The 21,979-nt window shown below is 40.4% G+C and overlaps 2 protein-coding genes across 5 annotated transcripts in view; one reads left to right on the top strand and one right to left on the bottom strand.

Moving 5' to 3' along the window:
- The window catches only part of CWF19L2 (CWF19 like cell cycle control factor 2), a 175,137-nt gene that overhangs the window by 111,249 nt on the left and 41,909 nt on the right, over window positions 1-21,979 (bottom strand). For all 4 annotated transcript variants that reach the window (XM_050927803.1, XM_050927785.1, XM_050927811.1 and 1 more), the window contains exons 6-9: window positions 21,285-21,378; window positions 19,686-19,801; window positions 16,651-17,360; window positions 2,875-2,971 (exon numbers count right to left, since the gene is read on the bottom strand). In XM_050927803.1, coding sequence (XP_050783760.1) covers window positions 2,875-2,971; window positions 16,651-17,360; window positions 19,686-19,801; window positions 21,285-21,378 — 1,017 coding nt within the window. The remainder of the gene's footprint in view (window positions 1-2,874; window positions 2,972-16,650; window positions 17,361-19,685; window positions 19,802-21,284; window positions 21,379-21,979) is intronic.
- AASDHPPT (aminoadipate-semialdehyde dehydrogenase-phosphopantetheinyl transferase) overlaps window positions 1-21,979 on the top strand; it is a 1,013,205-nt gene that overhangs the window by 962,425 nt on the left and 28,801 nt on the right. The window lies entirely within an intron of this gene.

Genomic DNA, 21,979 nt, shown 5'->3' with positions numbered 1-21,979 from the left:
AAAATCTGCAGGTAAGCGTAACAGCCATTATACAGATGGGAAAGCAAATAGAGGTAAGTCTAACTTAATGTAATGTACACCCTTTTCCAACATCACCCTTAGTTTATAAGTTCCAGAACGAGTCTAAGGGAGCACATTTTACAGCTGCTTCTACTGCATAGATTTATCCTCCCTTAAACACCACCTCAAAATTTGGGCCAAGACTGAATCTAATCTGGGTTTTGGATGACCCAAAGACAGAAGAGTGAGACCTATTTGCATTCTCCCATTAATTGTTTTTCCTGGTATAGTCCTCTCTTCCACTCCTCATTATACAGACGAGGTGGATGAGATAATACCTTTTATTGGACCAATTTCTGTTGAGGAGAGAGACAAGCTTTTGAGCTACACAGAGCTCTTCCTCATGTCTGGGAAAAGTACTGAGAGTTTCACAATTAAATGCAAGATTGAACAGATAGTTCCCTTAGAATATGTGCTAACTACTTATGCTGAACTATCTGTTCAATTTTGTATTTAGCTGCAACACTCTCAGTACCTTTCTGCAGACCTGAAGAAGAGCTCTGTGCAGCTCAAAAGCTTGTCTCTCACCAACAGAAGCTGCTCCAACAAAAGGTATCACCTCACCCATCTTGTCTCTCTCATATTCTGGGATCAACCTTGCTACAACAACACTGCATAGTTCCTATTACATAAATCACAGCAATTTAGACTCAATGGGCTAAATTCAGGGCAATAGAGCAAAATGTAACAAATTAATTCATTTGATTTACATTTATTATTAAAGAAGGGAAACAGGCCTAAATTGCTGATTCCACACAATGAAAAATTATTTTCAATATAAATAATTAAAATAATATGAAATTAACAGCAGCATTATAACATAATAATTTTGACTATTACTAACTGAAATCAAACAAAATTGCAAAATATCTCACATATACATCATTTGTATTTACAAGAGTGCTTTTATTGAGAATATTTTCTTCTGTTACTTAAAAGAACACTGACAGCATAAAATCATACTTCTGTCCAAATGCTTCCCTGTATTGTTACATGTATCAGCTAAGATTACCATGACTAAAAATTAGAGAATTAGAAAAATTATGAGTTTCCCATGTCCCCCACAATTTAGATTACTTTATGCATTTTATAGCACTTGGTGTATAATCAGTTTCACTGGTTTCCCCTGTATGGCCTAATACTCAATTTCTCTCATTTGTGTGAGTTTTTCAAATATCAATAGGGAAGAGAAAAATATTCAAAAATACAAGTTTAAAATCCCCCAAATTGGCAGTGAGACTTACGGGGGGAAAGATGTAGTATCTGACATTATTTTTAGTTCACTTTTAGATTTTAGTTGTTTTCAAAGCTGACTAGATTTCAGCTTGGCAATGTCTCTTTACAAGCTATCTCTGTTTAAAAATATGCTGCATATACATTTATTCTGATGATTATGCAAAGGGGAGAACAAAATACTGATGTAAAATAAGATCTGAACATAGTTATTTACAATGTATAGGGTGACCAGATAGCAAATGTGAAAAATCAGAATGGAGGTTGGGGGGGTTATAGGTGCCTATATAAGAAAAACCCTCAAATATTGAGACTGTCCCTATAAAATCAGGACACACAGATCTGTGCAAAAAATAATCTGTGAGGACATCATAAATCAAAAAAAAAGTCTGAAAGCCACTTCTTGTTCCCGGCACAAAGTTATAATCTTATTTATGACTTCATAATTACAGCAGTTGCTGTAGAGATGATGTCAAACAGAATTATTGCTTCAGGAGAGACTCATGCAGCAAGCATAGATGCATGAAAAATAAATTATCCTTAGAAACAAAAACAAAACACAAAGGACCACATTGGTTGAATTGTTTCTAAAATGGACATTTTTCACCATTGTCCATTAGATTTTTGCAATACGTTTTTAAGAGCATCTATGCACGACACAATAACTTGCAAAACATAGCCTCAATCTAACACAATGAGACTGACATGGTTGACACCTCAAGATGTTACCACAATACACGACAAATAATAAATAAATTCATAAATAAATAATACACAAAAATTGGGGGGCATGTGCCAATCTACTGGTGTTCCCAGAACTGTGAGTTACTGTGTTACCTCTCTCAGCAACAGTAAACCACAAGGACCTCTCTGTCAGAGAGTGGAAGTTTGTTGGACACAGTTCTCACTTATCACCATTAGCTAAAAGGCATCAGATAAACCAATATTATGTATCTATAGTGTTATGTAATAAAAATATCTTTTTGGAAACAAGAGTCTTTCAAATCACACAGCGAGGTTCCTGATTTTTCAGTCTGCTTTAGCAGTTCCAGTTGAGACTATGGTGCCAAACCTGCAACTGCTAGGAGCTCCAGAGACTCATGGGGAGCTCACCCCACCAGGGACAGGTTACAATCATAATCTTGATGCTTAGCGCTCATATACTAATGCAGGGCAGCATGGACTACAAGTGTCTGCTGACTGAGGTCTGTGGTGATAACAGGAAATCAGAACGTCCTCCACCTTTATTTTGAAATTGGCAGGAGCACGTTGCAAGTTTCCCCTTCCTCCTGTTCAACAAAAAACCTCTATACACTGTTCTCTAACTCTCACCATAAAGAGAAAATTGTTTTCGATATGGTCCCTATTCTACAAACCCCTACAGGGCTGAAGCCCCTCCCCCCTTGACCACAGAGCATAGCTATTTGTAGGAGAAGTTATGAAGAAGGTTGCATATTAAATCCTGAGCCTGATGAAATGGCTTTTCATAGTACTTTGGTCAAAAGGAGAGGCCAGTTCAAGCTCTGTGAGCTATAGTACATGCCATCTGCAGTAAATCAGGACAATCTTCAAAAACCTTACCAAATTTCCCATCAGTTCTGCTTTCACAATCTTGGCTCCCAGTCTGTTCATCTCCTCTTCACTAAGGGCCTGGGGTGTCCCATCCTTTGAAGTATGTCTGGTTGAAATATCACAAGCATTCACAGCCCAGAGGAAACAAATAAATATTTACTTAATTAACAATCATTGCACTGGCAAACATGTTCAAATGCTGAAAGTAATTTAAAGTCATCATAACCACAACTATCCTTCTACAAATCCTTTCATAGTCATTAAATCTCTCTAAAGGACAGACAAGAACTTTTGAAAAAGATGTGTAAATACAATGTGCATAAAGCTAAATATTCCTTTGGTTTTGGGATCTTTTAGGATGAAAGGCACTATGTACTGTGCATTTTCTTGGCTCAAGGGAGCAATAAATAACCAGTAGCAGGTAAAAGTGGGCTATGCATGCAGTATAGCTTCCTGACAGGACAGACCAGTTGGATCCAAAAAGTTAGTCCTTCCAGCAGTACCAAATCATCCCGCCAAAGACCCTTCCTCCTCTCTAGCACTGAACCTTGTCTCCATCTCATAACAATAAGTCTGTTTATAAGCCCTGAAGCAATAATTCTGTTTATGACATCATCTCCAAAGCAACAAGAAAACCTCCAAGTGGATAAACAACTGGTAGGTTATGTAGTTCTTCATTTCCCAAAGCTTAAGTTGTTCTTGGATTGATCTGCTCAGAGGACAAGCTTTGATTATGAAAATATTATAGCTGATATGTTAGAATCTACATTAAAAGTTAATTGGTGAATCTCCCCTAGAAATTTTTTTCCTGTTATGGGGGATAGAATGGCCTACTGAACTGGGAGTCAGAAACGCATGAGTCTCAATCCCTCTCTCTGCCACTGACTTACCAAGTGGCTTTACACAAGATATTTCACCAGAATTGTTCCAAGACTGAATTTCCTCATCTGTAAAATGGAGTTAATACTACAGACAGCAGTGGTAAAAATAATTGGTGGTCATATTATAGATTCATAGATTCTAGGATTAGAAGGGACCTATGTGATCATCTAGTCCGACCCCCTGCACAAAGCAGGCCACAGAACCCTACCCATCCACTTCTATAACAAACCCCTATCTTATGTCCGAGTTATTGAAGTTTTCAAATTGTGGTTTGAAGACCTCAAGCTGCAGAGAATCCACCAGCAAGTGACCCATGCCCCACGCTGCAGAGGAAGGCGAAAAATCTCCAGGGCCTCTGCCAATCTGCCCTGGAGGAAAATTCCTTCCCAACCCCAAATATGGCGATCAGCTAAACCCTGAGCATGTGGGAAAGACTCACCAGCCAGCACTCAGAAAAGAATTCTCTACAGTAACTCAGATCCCATCCCATCCAACATCCCATCACAGACCACTGGGCATACTAATCGCCTGATAATCAAAGATCAATTGCCAAAATTACGTTATCCCATCATACCATCCCTTCCATAAACTTATCAAGCTTAGTCTTAAAGCCAGATATGTCTTTTGCCTACACTACTCCCCTTGGAAGGCTGTTCCAGAACTTCACTCCTCTAATGGTTAGAAACCTTCATCTAATTTCAAGTCTAAACTTCCTAGTGTCCAGTTTATACTCATTTGTTCTTGTATCTAAATTGGTACTAAGCTTAAATAATTCCTCTCCCTCCCTAATATTAATCCCTCTGATATATTTATAAAGAGCAAGCATATCCCCCCTCAGCCTTCTTTTGGCTAGACTAAACAAGCCAAGCTCTTTGAATCTCCTTTCATAGGACAGGTTTTCCATTCCTCGGATCATCCTAGTAGCCCGTCTCTGAACCTGTTCCAGTTTGAATTCATCCTTCTTAAACATGGGAGACCAGAACTGCACACAGTATTCCAGGTGGGGTCTCACCAGTGCCTTATATAATGGTATTAACACCTCCTTATCTTTGCTGGAAATACCTCACCTGATGCATCCTAAAACCGCATTAGCTTTTTTAACAGCCATATCACATTGGCGGCTCATAGTCATCCTGTGATCAACCAATACTCCAAGGTCCTTCTCCTCCTCTGTTGCATCCAGCTGATGCGTCCCCAATCTATATCTAAAATTCTTATTATTAATCCATAAGTGCATGACCTTGCACTTTTCACTATTAAATGTCATCCTATTACTATTACTTCAGTTTACAAGGTCATCCAGATCTTCCTGTATGATATCCCGGTCCTTCTCCGTGTTAGCAATACCCCCCAGCTTTGTGTCATCCGCAAACTTTATTAGCACATTCCCGCTTTTTGTGCCAAGGTCAGTTATAAAAAGGTTAAATAAGATTGGTCCCAAAACCGATCCTTGAGGAACTCCACTAGTAACCTCCTTCCACCCTGACAGTTCACCCTTCAGTACGACCCGTTGTAGTCTCCCCTTTAACCAGTTCCTTATCCACCTTTCAATTCTCATATTGATCCCCATCTTTTCCAATTTGACTAATAATTCCCCATGTGGAACCATGTCAAATGCCTTACTGAAATCCAGGTAAATTAGGTCTACCACATTTCCTTTGTCTAAATAATCTGTCACCTTCTCACAGAAGGAAATCGGGTTGGTTTGGCACGATCTACTTTTAGTAAAACCATGTTGTAATTTGTCCCAATTACTATTGACCTCAATGTCCTTAACTACTTTCTCCTTCAAAATTTTTTCCAAGACCTTACATACTACAGATGTCAAACTAACAGGCCTATAGTTACTCGGATCACTCTTTCTCCCTTTCTTAAAGATAGGAACTATGTTAGCAATTCTCCAGTGGTACGGTACAACCCGAGTTTACCGATTCATTAAAAATTCTCGCTAACAGGCTTGCAATTTCATGCGCCAGTTCCTTGAATATTCTTGGATGAAGATTGTCTGGGCCCTCCGATTTTGTCCCATTAAGCTGTTCAAGTATGGCTTCTACCTCAGATGTGGTAATATCCACCTCCATATCTTCATTCCTGTTTGTCATCCTTCCATCACCCCCTAAGCTCCTCATTAGCCTTATTAAAGACTGAGGCAAAGTACTTATTTAGATATTGGGCCATGCCTAGGTTATCCTTAACCTCTTTTCCATCCTCAGTGTTTAGTGGTCCCACTTCTTCTTTCTTTGTTTTCTTCTTATTTATATGGCTATAGAACCTTTTACTATTGGTTTTAATTCCCTTTGCAAGGTTCAACTCTACTTGGCTTTTAGCCTTTCTCACTTTATCCCTACATGTTCTGACCTCACTAAGGTAGCTTTCCTTGCTAATCCCACCCTTCTTCCACTCCTTGTAGGCTTTCTGCTTCTTCTTAACCACTTCTCTGAGATGCTTGCTCATTGAGCTTGGTCTACAACTCCTGCCTATGGTTTTTCTCCCCTTTCTTGGGATGCAGGCTCATGATAGTTTCTGCAGCTACGACTTAAAAGTAATTCCAGGCCTCCTCTGCATTTAGATCCACAAGTTCTTCAGTCCAATCCACTTCCCTAACTAATTTCCTTAATTCTTTAAAGTTAGCCCTTTTGAAATCAAAAACCCTAGTCCCAGATTTATTTTTGTTTATCCTTCCATCTAGTTTGAACTGAATTAGCTCAGGATCACTCAAACCAAGGTTGTCTCTTGTCATAAACAGATAGCTAAGGGTTAATGTCTCTTTCACCTGGAAAGGAGTAACCTGAAACACCTGACCAGAGGACCAATCAGGAAACAAGACTTTTTCAAATCTGGGTGGAGGGAAGTTTGTGTGTGAGTTCTTTATTTTGTCTTGTGTCTGTCCCTCTCGGCTATGAGAAGTGATTTTTCTACCTCCTGTTTCTAATCTTCTGTTTCCCAGTTGTAAGTACAGAAAGGACAGTGGTTTATATGTTTTTTTTTTTTTGTATTTACATGTGTGTAGTTGCTGGAGTGTTCTGAATTGTATTCTTTTTGAATAAGGCTGTTTATTCATATTTCTTTTAAGCAATTGATCCTGTATTTGTCACATTAATACAGAGAGACCATTTTTATGTATTTTTCTCTCTTTTTACATAAAGCTTTCTTTTTAAGACCTGTTGGAATTTTTCTTTAGTGGGGAACTCCAGGGAACTGAGTCTGTGCTCACCAGGGAATTGGTGGGAGGAAGAAGTCAGGGGGAAATCTGTGTGTGTTAGATTTACTAGCCAGACTTTGCATACCCTCTGGGTGAAGAAGGAAGTGCTTGTGTTTCCAGGACTGGAAATAGGAGAGGGTGGAGTCCCTCTGTTTAGATTCACGGAGCTTGCTTATATGTATCTCTCCAGGAACCCAGGGAGGGAACACCTGGAGGAGGGAAGGGAAATGGTTTATTCCCCTTTGTTGTGAGACTCAAGGAATTTGGGTCTTGGGGTCCCCAGGGAAGGTTTTTGGGGGGACCAGAGTGCCCCAAAACACTCTAATTTTTTGGGTGGTGGCAGCTTTACCAGGTCCAAGCTGGTAACTAAGCTTGGAGGTTTTCATGCTAACACCTATATTTTGGACGCTAAGGTCCAAATCTTGGAATAGGTTATGACATCCCCTACAATCATTTCTTCTATGAGGTCCTCACTACTCACCAAAACCAGATCTAAAATGGCATCCCCTCTTGTTAGTTCTTCAACTACTTGGTGGAATCCATCAGCTATCACATCCAGAAAAATCTGAGCCCTATTATTCTTGCTAGCACTTGTACTCCAGTCTATATCTGGGAAGTTAAAGTCTCCCATGATCACACATTTCCCATTAGTGTTTACTTCATTAAAAACATTAAAGAGGTCTCTATCCATATCCAAATCAGATCCCGGCGGACTGTAGCACACCCCAAGAACTATCTCAGGGGAGGCTCTAGTAGCTTTCTTTCCCAGTGTGATTTTTGCCCAGACAGACTCTGTCTTGTCCATTCCATCACTTCTTATTTCTTTACAGTTAACCTCCTCATTGATGTACAATGCTACTCCACCACCTTTGCTTTTATTTCTGTCTTTCTTAAACAGCACATAGCCTTCAATACCCATACTCCAGTCATGACTACTATTCCACCATGTTTTTGTTATCCCTATAATATCCGGTTTCACTTCCTGCACCAGTAGCTCTAGTTCCTCCATTTTGTTCCCTAGGCTCCTCGCATTATTGTACAGACATCTTAATTTTTGCCGTTTGGCTTCACTCACATTCTGTACCCTGTTAGGCACAGACATTCTACCACCAGCATCACCTGTTAGTCTGCTATCTACATTACCCTTCCTCCTTATGCCAATTCTTCTGTCCACGGCTGTATCCCCTCTTACTTTGTTTACTTCCCTCTCAAGGTTAAATTCCAGCGTGGAGATCTCCTGGACATCTCCCAACCATCTCCCCCAAATTTCTAGTTTAAAGCTCTCTTAATCAGGTCGGCAAGCCTCCATCCTAGAAGTCTATTTCCCTCCTTACTCAGGTGAAGTCCATCCCGAGAGAACAGTCTTCTGTCCGTAAATGCTTCCCAATGGCCGTACATCCCAAAGCCCTCCTTATAGCACCACTGCCTGAGCCATCTGTTGATCGCCATAATCTTGTCACACCTTTGCTGCCCTTCTCTAGGAACCGGCAGAATCCCACTGAAGATCACCTGAGCCTCGATTTCCTTAAGCGTCTTCCCCAGTCTGGCATAGTCTCCCTTGATACATTCCGGAGAGTATCTAGCTGTATCATTCATTCCTACATGAAGGACAATCAACGGATTCTTCCTTGCTCCCGCCAGGATCCTTTTCAGCCTCAGGTCCATATCCTGTATCTTAGCACCCGGCCGACAGCACACCCTTCTGTTCTCCCGATCAGCTCTAGTTACAGGCCTGTCTATTCTTCTCAGTAAGGAGTCTCCAATCACGTAGACCTGCCTTTTCCTGGTGACAGTGTGGTTCTCCGGTCTATCCCCCACACCCACTGGCTGCAAGTCCTCTCGATTCCTATTCCCCCTTGCAATCCTCCTGGGGCTCATATTTGGTGTTGCCTCCATTGACTCCTCCCCTCCTCTTGTAGGACTATCAGCTCTTCTCTTTTTCCTTGCCCTCTCTCCTTCAGTGGCCACCTGCTGTGCCCCTTCTTCATTTTCCAACTCTGCAAACCTGTTCCTGAGTTCTATTTCTCCTTCACTGGCCCATCTTTTCCTCTGCCTAGTTCTCTTAGTCACATGCTTCCACCGTCCACTTTCCTCACCCAGCAGTCTCTTCTCTGAATTCTTTGGTCCTGCTTCCATCTGCATGTCTGAGCTTATCCCTTCAGCCCCCTCGTGTCTGTGCTCCATCATCTGCTCAAACCCCCTCCTAAACTCAACCAGAGTTTCCACCTGCATCTCCAGTCCTCGTATCTTTTCTTCCATCAGCTCTATCAGATGGTACTTCATGGAGACAAAACACTTTTCAGCACCCTCTCCAAGATCACATACATGCCGCAGCTTCCACATCCAGTCATCCTCATTGTATCTTTCATTGCTACCTCTGTATCAGTCATGGCCTTCCCACCTAAAGCCTGGTAGTCAACACAACAAAAACCCCCAGCAGGCACCAGGCCACCACCCTATCCCTTAACTAGCTTGTCAGTTCCTCTGTCTTGCCTAGGGAAGTTGTGGAATCTCCATCTCTGAAGATATTTAAGAGTAGGTTAGATAAATGTCTATTAGGGATGGTCTAGACAGTAATTGGTCCTGCCATGAGGGCAGGGGACTGGACTCAATGACCTCTCGAGGTCCCTTCCAGTCCTAGAGTCTATGAGTCTATGAGTCTTAGTCTCCCCTGCAACCTCGATTGAAAGTGCTAATACTAATAATTTTAAAAAATGCAGGATAGCTGGGAATTATCCTAAAATGACATCTCCAGATCATAAATTAATGTGTAACCCTTAGGAAGGCTTAAAAACAAACTTAGATCGCATTCAGCAAACTAATTCATTGCTCTTTCACTGCTCAGCTACTGAAAACCAAATATTGCTGGGCAGCTGGAACCATTTCCCAGTTACATGAGTAAGGCCATAGAGAACCAGATTGGCTGAAAATGTATGAAAATCTGCAGACACATGCCATTTTATGTCCAAATTACTCTAACTTAAAATAGTTGATTTTATATCTAATATAGCTGGAAACGCACACCTATAAGATGTGTATCTAGCCAGTAAAACAGTTCCTATTGAGAGAGGAATGCATTTCCCACCCCGAGCTGACTGAATATATGCTCTTAGCTCTGTTTTTCGCTGTTGGAAGACATGTTCCATTTTGAGGCTCACCCAGGACAACCTTGTTATAGCAGTGTGATCCTCTGTACCCCAAAGTAGCACCCTGAAAACCTCCGTATTCACCCTGGTGATATGAGCATGATGTGTTTTGTATAAACTATACCTTGTGAGGTATCATTTTGAAAATCTTGATCTGTTGAACATTAATATCCTGTTGGATTTATGTACTATCATTGTATGTGAAGTTATGAAGCATTGCTATGTGCGTTACTGAAATATGTTGTGAGGTTGGAAGATGCCCAGAACCAACCTCTCAATTGCAAAGGATCTGCAAGACGTACTGACAGCTCATTAAAGGGAATCCACTCTTCCAATGGCCATCCCAGAGACTTCTCATAGAGAGCAGGTATGCAATGGAGAGTGCTTGACCAATAGCGACTGCCTGATCCCCACGTCACAGCAAAAATATTTCTAGCAAGCTCGTAGAAAATATGAGAGAGGAAGAGACATGATAAATGCACTCCCCCTCCCCAAACACCTGGAGAACAAAGACTTTGAACTGGGGAAGGGTGGTCCAGTGTACTGAGGATCTGTAAACTGCTTGTACCATCTGTCAGAGTGAGACACTGCTTGATTCAAATCCCACTTAGTTTGTAGAACTTGGACTACATGTTTATTTTTGTTTTTAAGTAACCACCTCTGATCTCTATGCCTGCTACTTACAATCACCTGAACTCTCTTTCTGTAGTTAGTAAACTTGTTTTAAATTTTACCTAAAACAGTTTGTTTTGGATGAAGTGCTTGGGAAATCTCAGCTCAGTTTACAAAGACTAGAGTGTGTCCATTCCATACTGAGACAGTGGCGAACAAGGCTGTGGAGCTGGAGGGAACTGGCTTGAGACTCCCTATTGATGGTTCATGAGTGACTGGGAGATCATTCATGTAACAGAGTTGGGTGTGTTCCTGCCTCTGATTAAGTGCAGTGCCTATCAGAGTTTGTAACTTGACATCAGCATCACTGTGTGAGAAGCTGCCCAGGCTGGTGGTTTGAAGGTCTCAGTGGTCGACGATAAAGGCTGCACCCTGGGAACCCAGTCACAAGCAGTACTGTCCACTTAAATGAGAGAAAGATAGCCTAGAAATAGTATCGAGATTTGGAAATATAACCCTCTTTCAAACTCTGCCTCAAAATATAATCTTGCTCTGACATAGTCACAGTGCTTTTAGCCATGTCTGTTCATACTGGGGATGTATTTGTTAGAAAGTTAAGTATTTTATAAACTTAAACAAGAATAAACATTTCTTGATCATTTAAGTGTAGGTAATGCCACTGCTGTATGATTAATTTATGTGTGTGGTATTTATTGTTGTATTTAACTTTTCTTATTTATGTAACATGAGACAGGATTATAATTCTACAGAAAATGTTTATATTGCTCTATCTACATGTGTAAAAAACCTGAGCATAATCCTAATTCACTTGCCACAGTACTTCCTATGCAACATAACATAACAGAGAAGTCATTTCAAAAGCATTATTGAATGCTACAAGAATGAGAGCAACCAAACTATTAAAAAAATCAAAGACATGCTGTCATAACAGAGAAAGAATATGTTGCTTAACGTGATGAACATAATGTGCATGATTAAATCCCGTGAGACTCACAAAATGGAAAATCTTTTAAACAGGTCTCACGTTTTAGTCTGAGCTATCACAGTGCTAACCTGGGGAAATTTTTCAAACCATTTCTGCCTGCATTTCAGGGGCCCAATCCAATATCCATTAAGTCGATGGAAAAATTCCCACTGACTTCAATGGGAATAGAATCTGACTCCAAGAGAGACAATGACAACAGTTTAACTCCTTATAAAAAGGAAATATACAGAGAAATTAAAGGTTCTGGAGCTCTTGCTTCCATATCCTCTAAACCTACATATTGTAAAGCAATTAAAACATTAATTACATTAGTAATGTAAAAGCTGCAGAGTCCTGTGGCACCTTATAGACTAACAGACGTATCGGAGCATGAGCTTTCGTGTGTGAATACCCACTTCGTCGGATGCATGTCGCATGCATCCGACGAAGTGGGTATTCACCCACGAAAGCTCATGCTCCGATACGTCTGTTAGTCTATAAGGTGCCACAGGACTCTTTGCTGCTTTTACAAATCCAGACCAACACGGTTACCCCTCTGATTAGTAATGTTAGGTATTACATTAGTCAGAGTAAGAGACATTTATTACTTTGTACATGATCTCAGTGGAGTTATTGCTTAAATCATTATCTGCACTTTTTCAGCTCAACCGTATTTTTCTCTCAGCTTGTCTCAAATTAAACTCCAATGCACACAATATTTTAGTCCTATTACTAAGCGTGATTTTCAGCAAACAGCATCCTCTCTGGATGGACATTTCCTCTGAGGAGATCCCTCGGGCATCTAATCAGCCAGGTATTACTAGGCCTGCAACTTTTAATTAATTCTTGTCATAATTGTCCAAAACTCTGATTTAGAAGGTAAATAAACTCTGTATTTGTTGGAAGAGAAAATATTAACAAGTACATTGTCAGTATGAGGCATGGAGAATTGAGCAAACACCACCACACACGCACCTTTCACGGGAGATTTTTGGTGGCAGTGTCCATTAAGCTCCTGCATGCACTCTAGTCCTCCCCTTGACCCATTCCAAGGATATATGTAGCTACACAAGTGAACTGTCCCCAGTTCCTTCTCTACTGCAAAGTCCCAAGACACAAGACTCTGAAGCAACAGGGTGGCGGGGTGGGGGCGTGTAGTGGAGCACTCATAAGGGGACACATCTGGAAGAAGGTCAGTTACTGCACAACATGAATAATGACTCCCATGCAGTATCCCTTGATGAAGGTGGGAGCCTCAGAGTCAGATATAACACTGAAGATGAGACTGCATTGCCAACTGCAGCATCTGCTCTAGAAGCGTGAATCAGAGCATTATATTTGGAAAGGTATGTATTGAGGACTAGGTTGTTGCTCTGCAAATTTCAGCAACTGGGACATCTTTCAACAGGGCCATAAAAGTAGATTGGGACCTTGTAGAATGGGCTATCACTCTAGAAGGAGATGAATGTAGGCATAATAACAAGAGATAATATGAACAGAAATCTACTTTGAAAGTCTTTGGATGAAATTGCAGATCCTCTGGATCTGTCAGCAACTGATACACAGTCTAGAAAACTTCCCTGAAATGCGTGGTTCTGTCTGAGCAGAAGGCCAGTGTTCTTTTGATATCCAAAGAACGTAAGGCGTCTCCCTCCCTGGACTGGTGTGGCTTCAGAAGGAAACCTGGGAAATGAATAACCTGATTAATATGGAATTCAGAAGAAACTGTAGGTAGAAATCAAGGATGAGAATGTAATGCAACTTTGTCTCTGAAGAACACTGAAAGGGAGGGCTTGCCATCACAGCCCCCATTTCTCCATACTTCAGGCAGAAGTGTTGGTCACCAGGAAGGCTGTTTTCATAGACAGAGGTAGTAAAATCACAGAAATGTAGAGTGGAAAGGGACCTCAATAAGTCATCAATTCCAGCCCGCTGCACTAAAGCAGGACCAAGTAAACCTAGACCATCCCTGACAAGTATTTGTCCAATCTGTTCTTAAAAACCTCCAAAAAGGGGATTCCACAACTTCCTTTGAAATCCTATTAATCCTTATAAAGTTATTCCTAATATCTAACCTAAATCTCTCGTTGCGATTAAGCCCATTACCTCTTGTCCTACCTTCAGTGGACATGGAGAACAAGTGATCACCATTCTCTAACAGCCATTAATATATGAGAAAACGTATCAGGTCCCCCTCTCAGTCTTCTTTTCTCAAGACTATACATTGTTTTTTTAACCATTCCTCAGAGGTCAAGTTTTCTAAATCTTTTATCATTTTTGTTCCTCTCCTCTGGACTCTCTCCAATTCATCTATATCTTTTCTTAAGCATGGCTCTCAAATTGAATTTCAGCTTGCTAATTTCAGCTCAATTCTCTAACTTATCGAGGTCATTTTGAAGTCTAATGCTATCCTTCAAAGTGCATGCATCCCCTCCCAGCTTGAAGTCCACTTTTAAACTTTATAAGCATACGTTCCATTCCATTGTCCAACTCATTAATGAAAATACTGAATGGTATTGGAGTTGGGACTAACCTCTGCGAGACCCATTATATACTCCCTCCCAGTCTGACAACAAATCATTGATAACTACTCTTTGAGTAGTCTGTCAATCAATTGTACACCCACCTTATATGAATTTCATCTTGTCCACATTTCTCTAGGACACTTCTGAGAATTCCCTGTGGGACTGTGTTAAAATCCTTACTAAAGTCAAGATACAACACATATACTGCTTTCTTCCATCCATCCCAGTTAGAGGCAGACACTCTCGGTGCCCCTGTTGTTTGGGAGACATCCACCTACCTGCCAAGTGCCAGGTAACTGTCAAACTCTGCTTGTCTGCTTTTATAACTGAAAAGACTGAATATTGCTATAAGAAACTCCTCCCTGATGTTAGAACCTTACTGTTCATCACCAAAAGCTAACTTATAATCTGCTCATAAGACCTGTTAATCAGTAACTTAAATAACGTAATATGGGGGAAACAAAGGCTATGTCTTCACTTACTGTGTTGTGCAGAGTGCAGGCAGTACACACACAGCTATGCGCCACAGTGAAAGACAGATTGTGTCCACACTTGTCTCTGTGGCACGCAGCTACACACTGCAGTGAAAGAAAGGCTCCAGCAGCGGGGTGACAGGGGGAAAGCTCTGGCAAAGAGGAGATAATGGGACACTACACTGCTGAAAATTGCAGTGTAAATATGGGAGGCACTGCTTGGGCGTGTGGAAGCATGCAGGGTATATACCCAAGGAGTTCAGGAGTGTAGAGCACTCTATTTGCCTAAGCAGTGCCTACCCATCTACACCGCTAGCTATATCTGTGCTACCTGGGCTGGCAGTGCCTGTACTCTACACACTGTCATAACTGTAGACATTCCTAAAGAAATGATTATTTTCATCAATTCCTCTTTCCATCAGGACTCTTCTTATCAGCCTCCTCACATGTTCTTGTTGCTGAGCACTTCATTGCTTGCCCCCTTTTCCTACATTTATTAAATTCTTCAAACTTAGATCTCATTTGGGCCCTGATCCTACAAACACTTATGCATATGCTCAACTTTACTACTGAGAACAGTCCCAGTATTTGAATAGGACTTACTACTCACAGTAGTGAACTTAAACATGTGCGTAAGCGTTCACAGGATTGGGGTCTTGGTGATGACATAAAGGATGAGTGGCCAGGACCTCCATAAAAGTCCAGTGATTTTCTAACTTATTTCCATGATTAGTCTCTATTTTCCTTCATTATACCAACACAGACAGAAAAACAGTAATTCTTACTACATATTGCTTTGTAGTCTCTTTTTAACTCCCCAGAAAACATACATGCAGACTGATGCTTTCTGTCATTTATGTCTGAATAAAACCTAATACTTTTAACATATGACCTTATCTTTTTAATCTACCAAATCTATTCATGCTATATTGTTACCTTAGTTTCCTCCAGTTATTTTGCATTCAGCATGCCCAGTCACTTACTTACAAGTAGGTTCTACTTGTTTAAGTTGTAGATGAAATATTATTCCACAGCCTATCTCAATAGTAAGAAGCAGACTTTACTATACACCAATGTTCAAAGGAAGGGTAAAGTAATCCACTGTCATGGGCAATATGACTGAAAATACAGAACGTGTCAAATCAAAATAGATATTTCCTACATTGCCTGGTTTAGCTTTGAAAGCGATGACTCCCTACAAAAGGGTCAAGGAAGTTAAATTACTAGATTAAAACACAGTATTCTACAGAAAAATAACCACTTTAACGCTCTTAAAAGCTAAAATGCTACATCACTATGGTGAAATGTATTTTTAAAAGCCGCATAAGTGTTCTCAGCCCTCCACCATTTTCTAAGGAAAACAGTAATGTCACCAACTTTAAATTTACATAGTGCCTTTTCACCCAAAGATCCCAAAGAGACTTAATAAACCATATTTACATAAATATACATTTCACTTCACTCAACACTGAAGTGCAGCCATCTCCAGGGTTGAATAAGTAGTTCTTTAAGTAGTTCAGTACACAGCAACACTATACAATTGTTGGGGTCACATAGGGTAGTATACAGTCAGCATCCAAAGGAAACCGCACTGGAAATATAAGTAGGCAGAATGAAGCTACTGAATTGTAAATTTTGCACCCCTACTCATGAGCAATTGGTCTTTAATGACTATTAGAGATAAGATCTGCTTAAAGTCTTTCCAAAAAGACCACACCACTGAGCCCTACAGGGACCCCTGCTACCATGCAGGAGCATTACTTTATCATGGACTCAGAATGTCATATGTACTAAATAATTTTCTATAGATCTGGGTTTTCCATCGAAGAACTAATCAGGCTCAAACATGTTTGGAGATCTGATAAGATCACAGCCCAGCGAGGTATGGCAGCAGACAGATACCTCCTACAAACTACCCTGAAAATATAAATGACATCTAGCAAAATAAATCATAAGATACCCAGAATATGATGTTTTGCTGTCTGGCAATAGCACTTTCTTCTTGGGGATGTTTCCAAGGTTCTCTTCCTGTGTCTTCTCTCTTTCAGCCTTTGGAGCTCCCTCATAAGTAATTTTTTCCATTTTCAATGGCTTTTGATCTAATGTTGGTTTCTCATTTTCATCTGTTATATGTGTTCCGCTCCATGGTGTTTTTTCTTCACTTTCCTCACCAGGTTTTTGGAAATTGCTGCTCAAAAAGCTACAAGATGGTAGTTTTAATGAGGATTGCTGTACCTTGCAGTCTTTACTAACCGATGACAAATCATCTTCAGAAGGTTTCAAAAATTTATATTTCAAATTGCGCAGAGAGGAAACCGTCTCCTGACTTCGTTTTTCATCAGAATGTTTTGCTGCTTTGGAACAATCGTCTCTTAACTCAGAGTCTGTGCTACGATGTCTATATTCTCGTTCTTCTCTTGACCTGTTTTTTCTATAACCTCTTTCTTCCAGTGGATATATCTTATTATGCCTATCTCTGGAATGTCCTTTACACGTACCCTTGATTCTGTCACCTTCAACTTGTGTTTCTTTTTCCTTGTGGTGCTCTCTCTCTTTTTGCTCATTCTCTGAATAGTTAAATTTTCTCCATCTTCCTTTTCTATATTCATTTTCCTGTTTTGATGCAGCTTCTTCAGCTTCTTCCCATCTTGATTGAAATATTTCCACTGACTACAAGACAGAAGGAAAAATATAATGGCATTATTTTTTAAATGATGTTCATACCAACAATAAGCATGAGAGAGAATACATGGTAGTGCTATATAGTATAATGGTTTTAGTGGTCTACATTTGGGATGGCCACATAAGTCATGCAGCTGTGATAATATCACAGGGGACATTTCTAAAACTAATCAGCATGGATATTTAACCTTTAACCGTCACTAGAAAGAAATCAATGATTTGCACAACCAGCAAAGTTTCTACCCAATATTCAGGCCTAAAGTCTGACTGACCAGGGTCAAGGAAATCTAAGAAACTGTATGCTTATCCTGTCACAAACTTCTGAATTACCTCTTTTTGGTTTTGTTTTTTTTTAAAGGGATATTACAGAATGGTATAGCAGTTGGCAAGCTGCATGACATTCAGCATCAACTTTTTTCAGTAGGGACCTCATAGTAGCTTTCCTGAAGAATCACTGGCACCTTGCCTAACTTAGGGAAACACAATCTCATCCATTTGCTGCCCCCAGTACTACTTCTCTCGCATTCACAAGCCAAGGACAAGAGTCCAATTTTCTGGTTGTAGGAAGAAGCCATCCCAGCATCTCCAGAACATCAGAGAGCAACACGAACAAACTCAAATTAAGAAGACTCAGCATTTGTCCTCTTACAATATTCTTAAACCTATTCTCGGTATTCAGTTGAATATCATATATCCTGTACCTTTCATCAATAATTATGAAGCCAATACCATGGTAGAGATGGATTGCAGGTAAAGTGGCCAACGGATGCATGATAAAATTAAGTTATCACATAACTCTTCAACTTGTTACATGGATATCACCATCGCAAAGGGTATGTCTATACTTGGAGCTCAGGGTGGGATTCTCAGCTTGTGTGGACACATTTACTCTAGCTCTCATAGAGCTCAGGGTGGGATTCTCAGCTCGTGTGGACACATTTACTCAAGCTCTCATGGAGCTAGCACCCTAAAATTAGTAGTAAAGCCAGGGTAACATGGGAAACAGTGAACAGCTGCGTGAGCTAGACGTGCAGCGTACAAACCCGCTTGGGGTACACTCCCAGCATGGCTACCCTGTGCTGCTGCTCACTGCTGCCCATCCTCCCCCAGCTATGCTACTCTTTTTAGCACACTAGCTCAATGAGCACTAGCACAAGTGTGTCCCCTCAAACTGGAAATCATACCCCTTGCTCCTACCGCAGATATAGCCAAACTTCTTGTGTGCACACGTGGGCACAGGTCTGAAAGAAATATCTCTGCAAATACAGATAATTTTGGAAGGTGCTCAGATATCAGGATAATGTGGACTGTTACCCAGGGTTCCTGCATCCCAAAGCTCTTGGTAACTTTTACTATGTGCGAGGTGGTGTCAGGAAATAAATCAGGGGAGACACGGCTGTCCGACCAAAAGAAGGCTGGCACAAACTGAACAACACAAGAGTCCTTTCACTTAAAGCTAAACTTTACTTAGTCTCAAGCATTTAATACATTCACAACAAGATTAGGAAAACACCCCCAACCATCGATAACTACTGAAGCTGAGTGTGGCTCTCAAGGGGCAGCCCATCTGCCGGTGGGGAACACAAGATGCATCCAGAGGGAGAGACCAGTCCAGAAGAATTCCCCCATCTCAAGTTTTTTCCCCTTATTTATAAATTAGTAGTAGAATGACATGTCCCTTAAAGAAACCTTGTTAAGTAAACTGTTTCAATCATCAAGCAAGAGGTTCCTTCTGATTATTGATTAACCAGGTGTGGGTTTTTCCAGAGTTTGCAGCCTTGAGACCCCAATACACATTCCTGGGGCATATCCTACTCTTTTAAAATGCACGTATCAGCAATTTCAACACAATTCTTATTAGGAAGGGTCAAGCTGCCCTTTCTCTGGAACCCAAAACCCCCTCCCATCCTTCCTTGGTCAAGCTGAGATTGCTCAATGGCCAATTTACAGTTTACTGACTAAGCTGCCTTTAACAATAAGCCACAGTGGTTTCAAGCACTTTACTGGTTTGCCAAAGTCTCCCTGTACATGGACCATATAAGAACCTGGGTGAAGTGAAAGATAGAAATATTTTAACTATAGTCTAGTAACCCACAGTGAAAAAAAGGTAGCACGCAAAATCATGCAAATGGAAGTCTGATAGCATTAACACCTTCATCACTTGATGGAAGTTTCAAGAACGGATTGTTTCAGTAGAGCTTGATCATGTGTTAAGCTATATATTAAATACTTCTGCCTTTACAGGGATTTGACCTTTTCCAAAAGCTTAAAAACTGTAAACAAGAAAAATACTTTTCCTCTTAAGATGCTTACCCCATATCTCTCAGCTACAATTTCCTCAAAATTTCTTTTCTCTCTCTCAGCCTGTTCCTTCATCCTTTGATAGGATTTCTTTAACCAACTTAATCCACCATCTTCAACAATTTTAACTAAAGGAACAAAAGAATTAGATATGATATTTTTGTATTTCAGGGTTAGCTTTTATTAACTAACACTTATTGTATATGCTACATGCAGCACAGAAACTTAAATTAGCTCAGTTAGACCTATTTTGTATGTTGACATGGAGTACATCTAGCTTTCTACCTTCAGGTTCGTGCCTCAACTGAAAATATTGTAATAAAATATTGTCTTTCTTCCTATCCTGAACACATGAAACAGAAAACCGATGCAAAACTTCTAGTCTTTCACACCAAATATTTCTTCTTAGAAATGTACATTAGTTGCATTCAAAGATGGTCAGTTTCTTGTAGAGTAGTTTATTTGTTTCTCTACCAGAACAAGCAGAACCAAATAGGGGTACATAGGAGTATGGCATGACCGCAGCAGGCATGGATCAGCTGACTCAGACTCATGGGGCTTGGACTGCAGCGCTACGAATTGATTTGCAGAAGTCTGGGCTCGGGCTGGTGCCCAAACATAGGATCCCTCAGAGGATCCCAGAACTCAGGCTCTAGCCCTAGCCCTGGGACCCTCCACTCTTGCAGTGTCCCTCCACTCTTGCAGGGTCCCAGAACTCGTGCTCCAGTCTGAGCCCAAACATATATACAGCTATTTTTCAGCTGCAGAGCCCAAGCTCTGCGAGTCCAGGTCAGCTAACCTGGCCAACTCAGTTTTTTTATCCCCACGTAGACAAACCCATTGAGCCAGATGAGTCTCTCAGAGTCAACATTACAAAAAGTAGTGGTTAAGGGTGCATGGTGGCAAGGTGCAGGGGCACCCCCAGAAATTTTTGACTTGGTACACACTGTCAATCCATGTGATCACTAGCCTGAGGGACACCCCTGGAAGCCTATAGTCCATACAAACTGCCCACAGAATAAGGGGGTATGGACTTCCAATAGAGGCCCCTTACTGCTCCCTACAACCCAGCATATAAGAGTCCTCCTTAATATTTTATAAATGTTATGTGACATTGTGAAAAAATGTTTCATAGCTGCACTTGCTGGAAATAGACAGGATAAGCGAAGGGTAAGGATTGAAGTGAAAAGGTTACAGAAAAAATGTTTTTCACAAACTACATTCTTAATGTATTTCATTTAAATGTGACTCACAGATTTCTGTAGTTGAATATTTTAAAACTGTAATTTGTGTAATGGAATGAAAGGAATCAAATGAGATGACAACAATTTATCATGTCCTGGTGGAATCATTCTTCCTTTAATTAGTTCAAATGAGAGAAAATCTGTGTAGAAACTGAAGGTCAAATCACTCAAGATTATCAATCAAGTCAAGAAATATTCTGCAAACAAGGTATTATGATTTTAACCCAATATTTGCTACTGAAATAAGTTTTACTTCATTTGTCTTCACTGTTTGTAACTGGAAGCCCTGCTATGCTGACCATTTAACAACATAAACATCTCTGAGGGGAATACATATAGCTTTTCTTATTAAAAATTGTTTTTTTACCTTTTTTAACTGAAGTTGCTTCACCCTCTTCTGGTGGTAAACCTGTTCCACCATCTTTCCAGTAGGGGTTCAGCTCTCTTTCAGAAATTCTAGACTATAGAAAACAATTTTCAACCGATGCACAAAAGTCCACCGTTACAACTTTTTTATTATTTTGTACGATCCATATAGAAATGTAATCAGTTTAAATGTACCCAAATGACAATCTCATTAACAAACCTAGTGCTGGAACTTTAAAAAAAAAAAAGTTTGATAGGACATTGTAACTTTCAATATTTTTTTAAAAAATACTAATTCACTAAAAATAGCCAGGTGAAGAATCAACTACAATTGTATGTAGAAAATATTTATGAATGTTTTGAGGAAATGTGGGTCTTTTCTATATACAGTAGTACTGGACATCATTTTCTTCAATATTTTCTTCCAAAGAATAATCTCTGTAAGACTTTATTTTGCAATTCAGATGAGTGTACTTTCAAAACTACAGTTTGTTAAACAAGAACTAAACTAAACATTCCACTACATCACTTCATAGCACTAAAGAATCCCACCTGAGCAGTGGTCCCATAGGCAGCCAGAGCAGTGGCTCTGGGGACAGCTGCACGAGCCTCTGCTCGGCAGCTCCCGGCTGCTGGCCTCTGGGACCACCTGAGCAGCGGCTAGTGGGACTGGCCTCAGGGTCCACTCCCAGAGCA

This window comes from Gopherus flavomarginatus, chromosome 1, assembly GCF_025201925.1.
Source record: "Gopherus flavomarginatus isolate rGopFla2 chromosome 1, rGopFla2.mat.asm, whole genome shotgun sequence".
Classification (NCBI taxonomy): Eukaryota; Metazoa; Chordata; order Testudines; family Testudinidae; genus Gopherus; species Gopherus flavomarginatus.
Note: the sequence above shows the minus strand (reverse complement) of the source record. Positions and strands in the feature narration are given on the sequence as shown.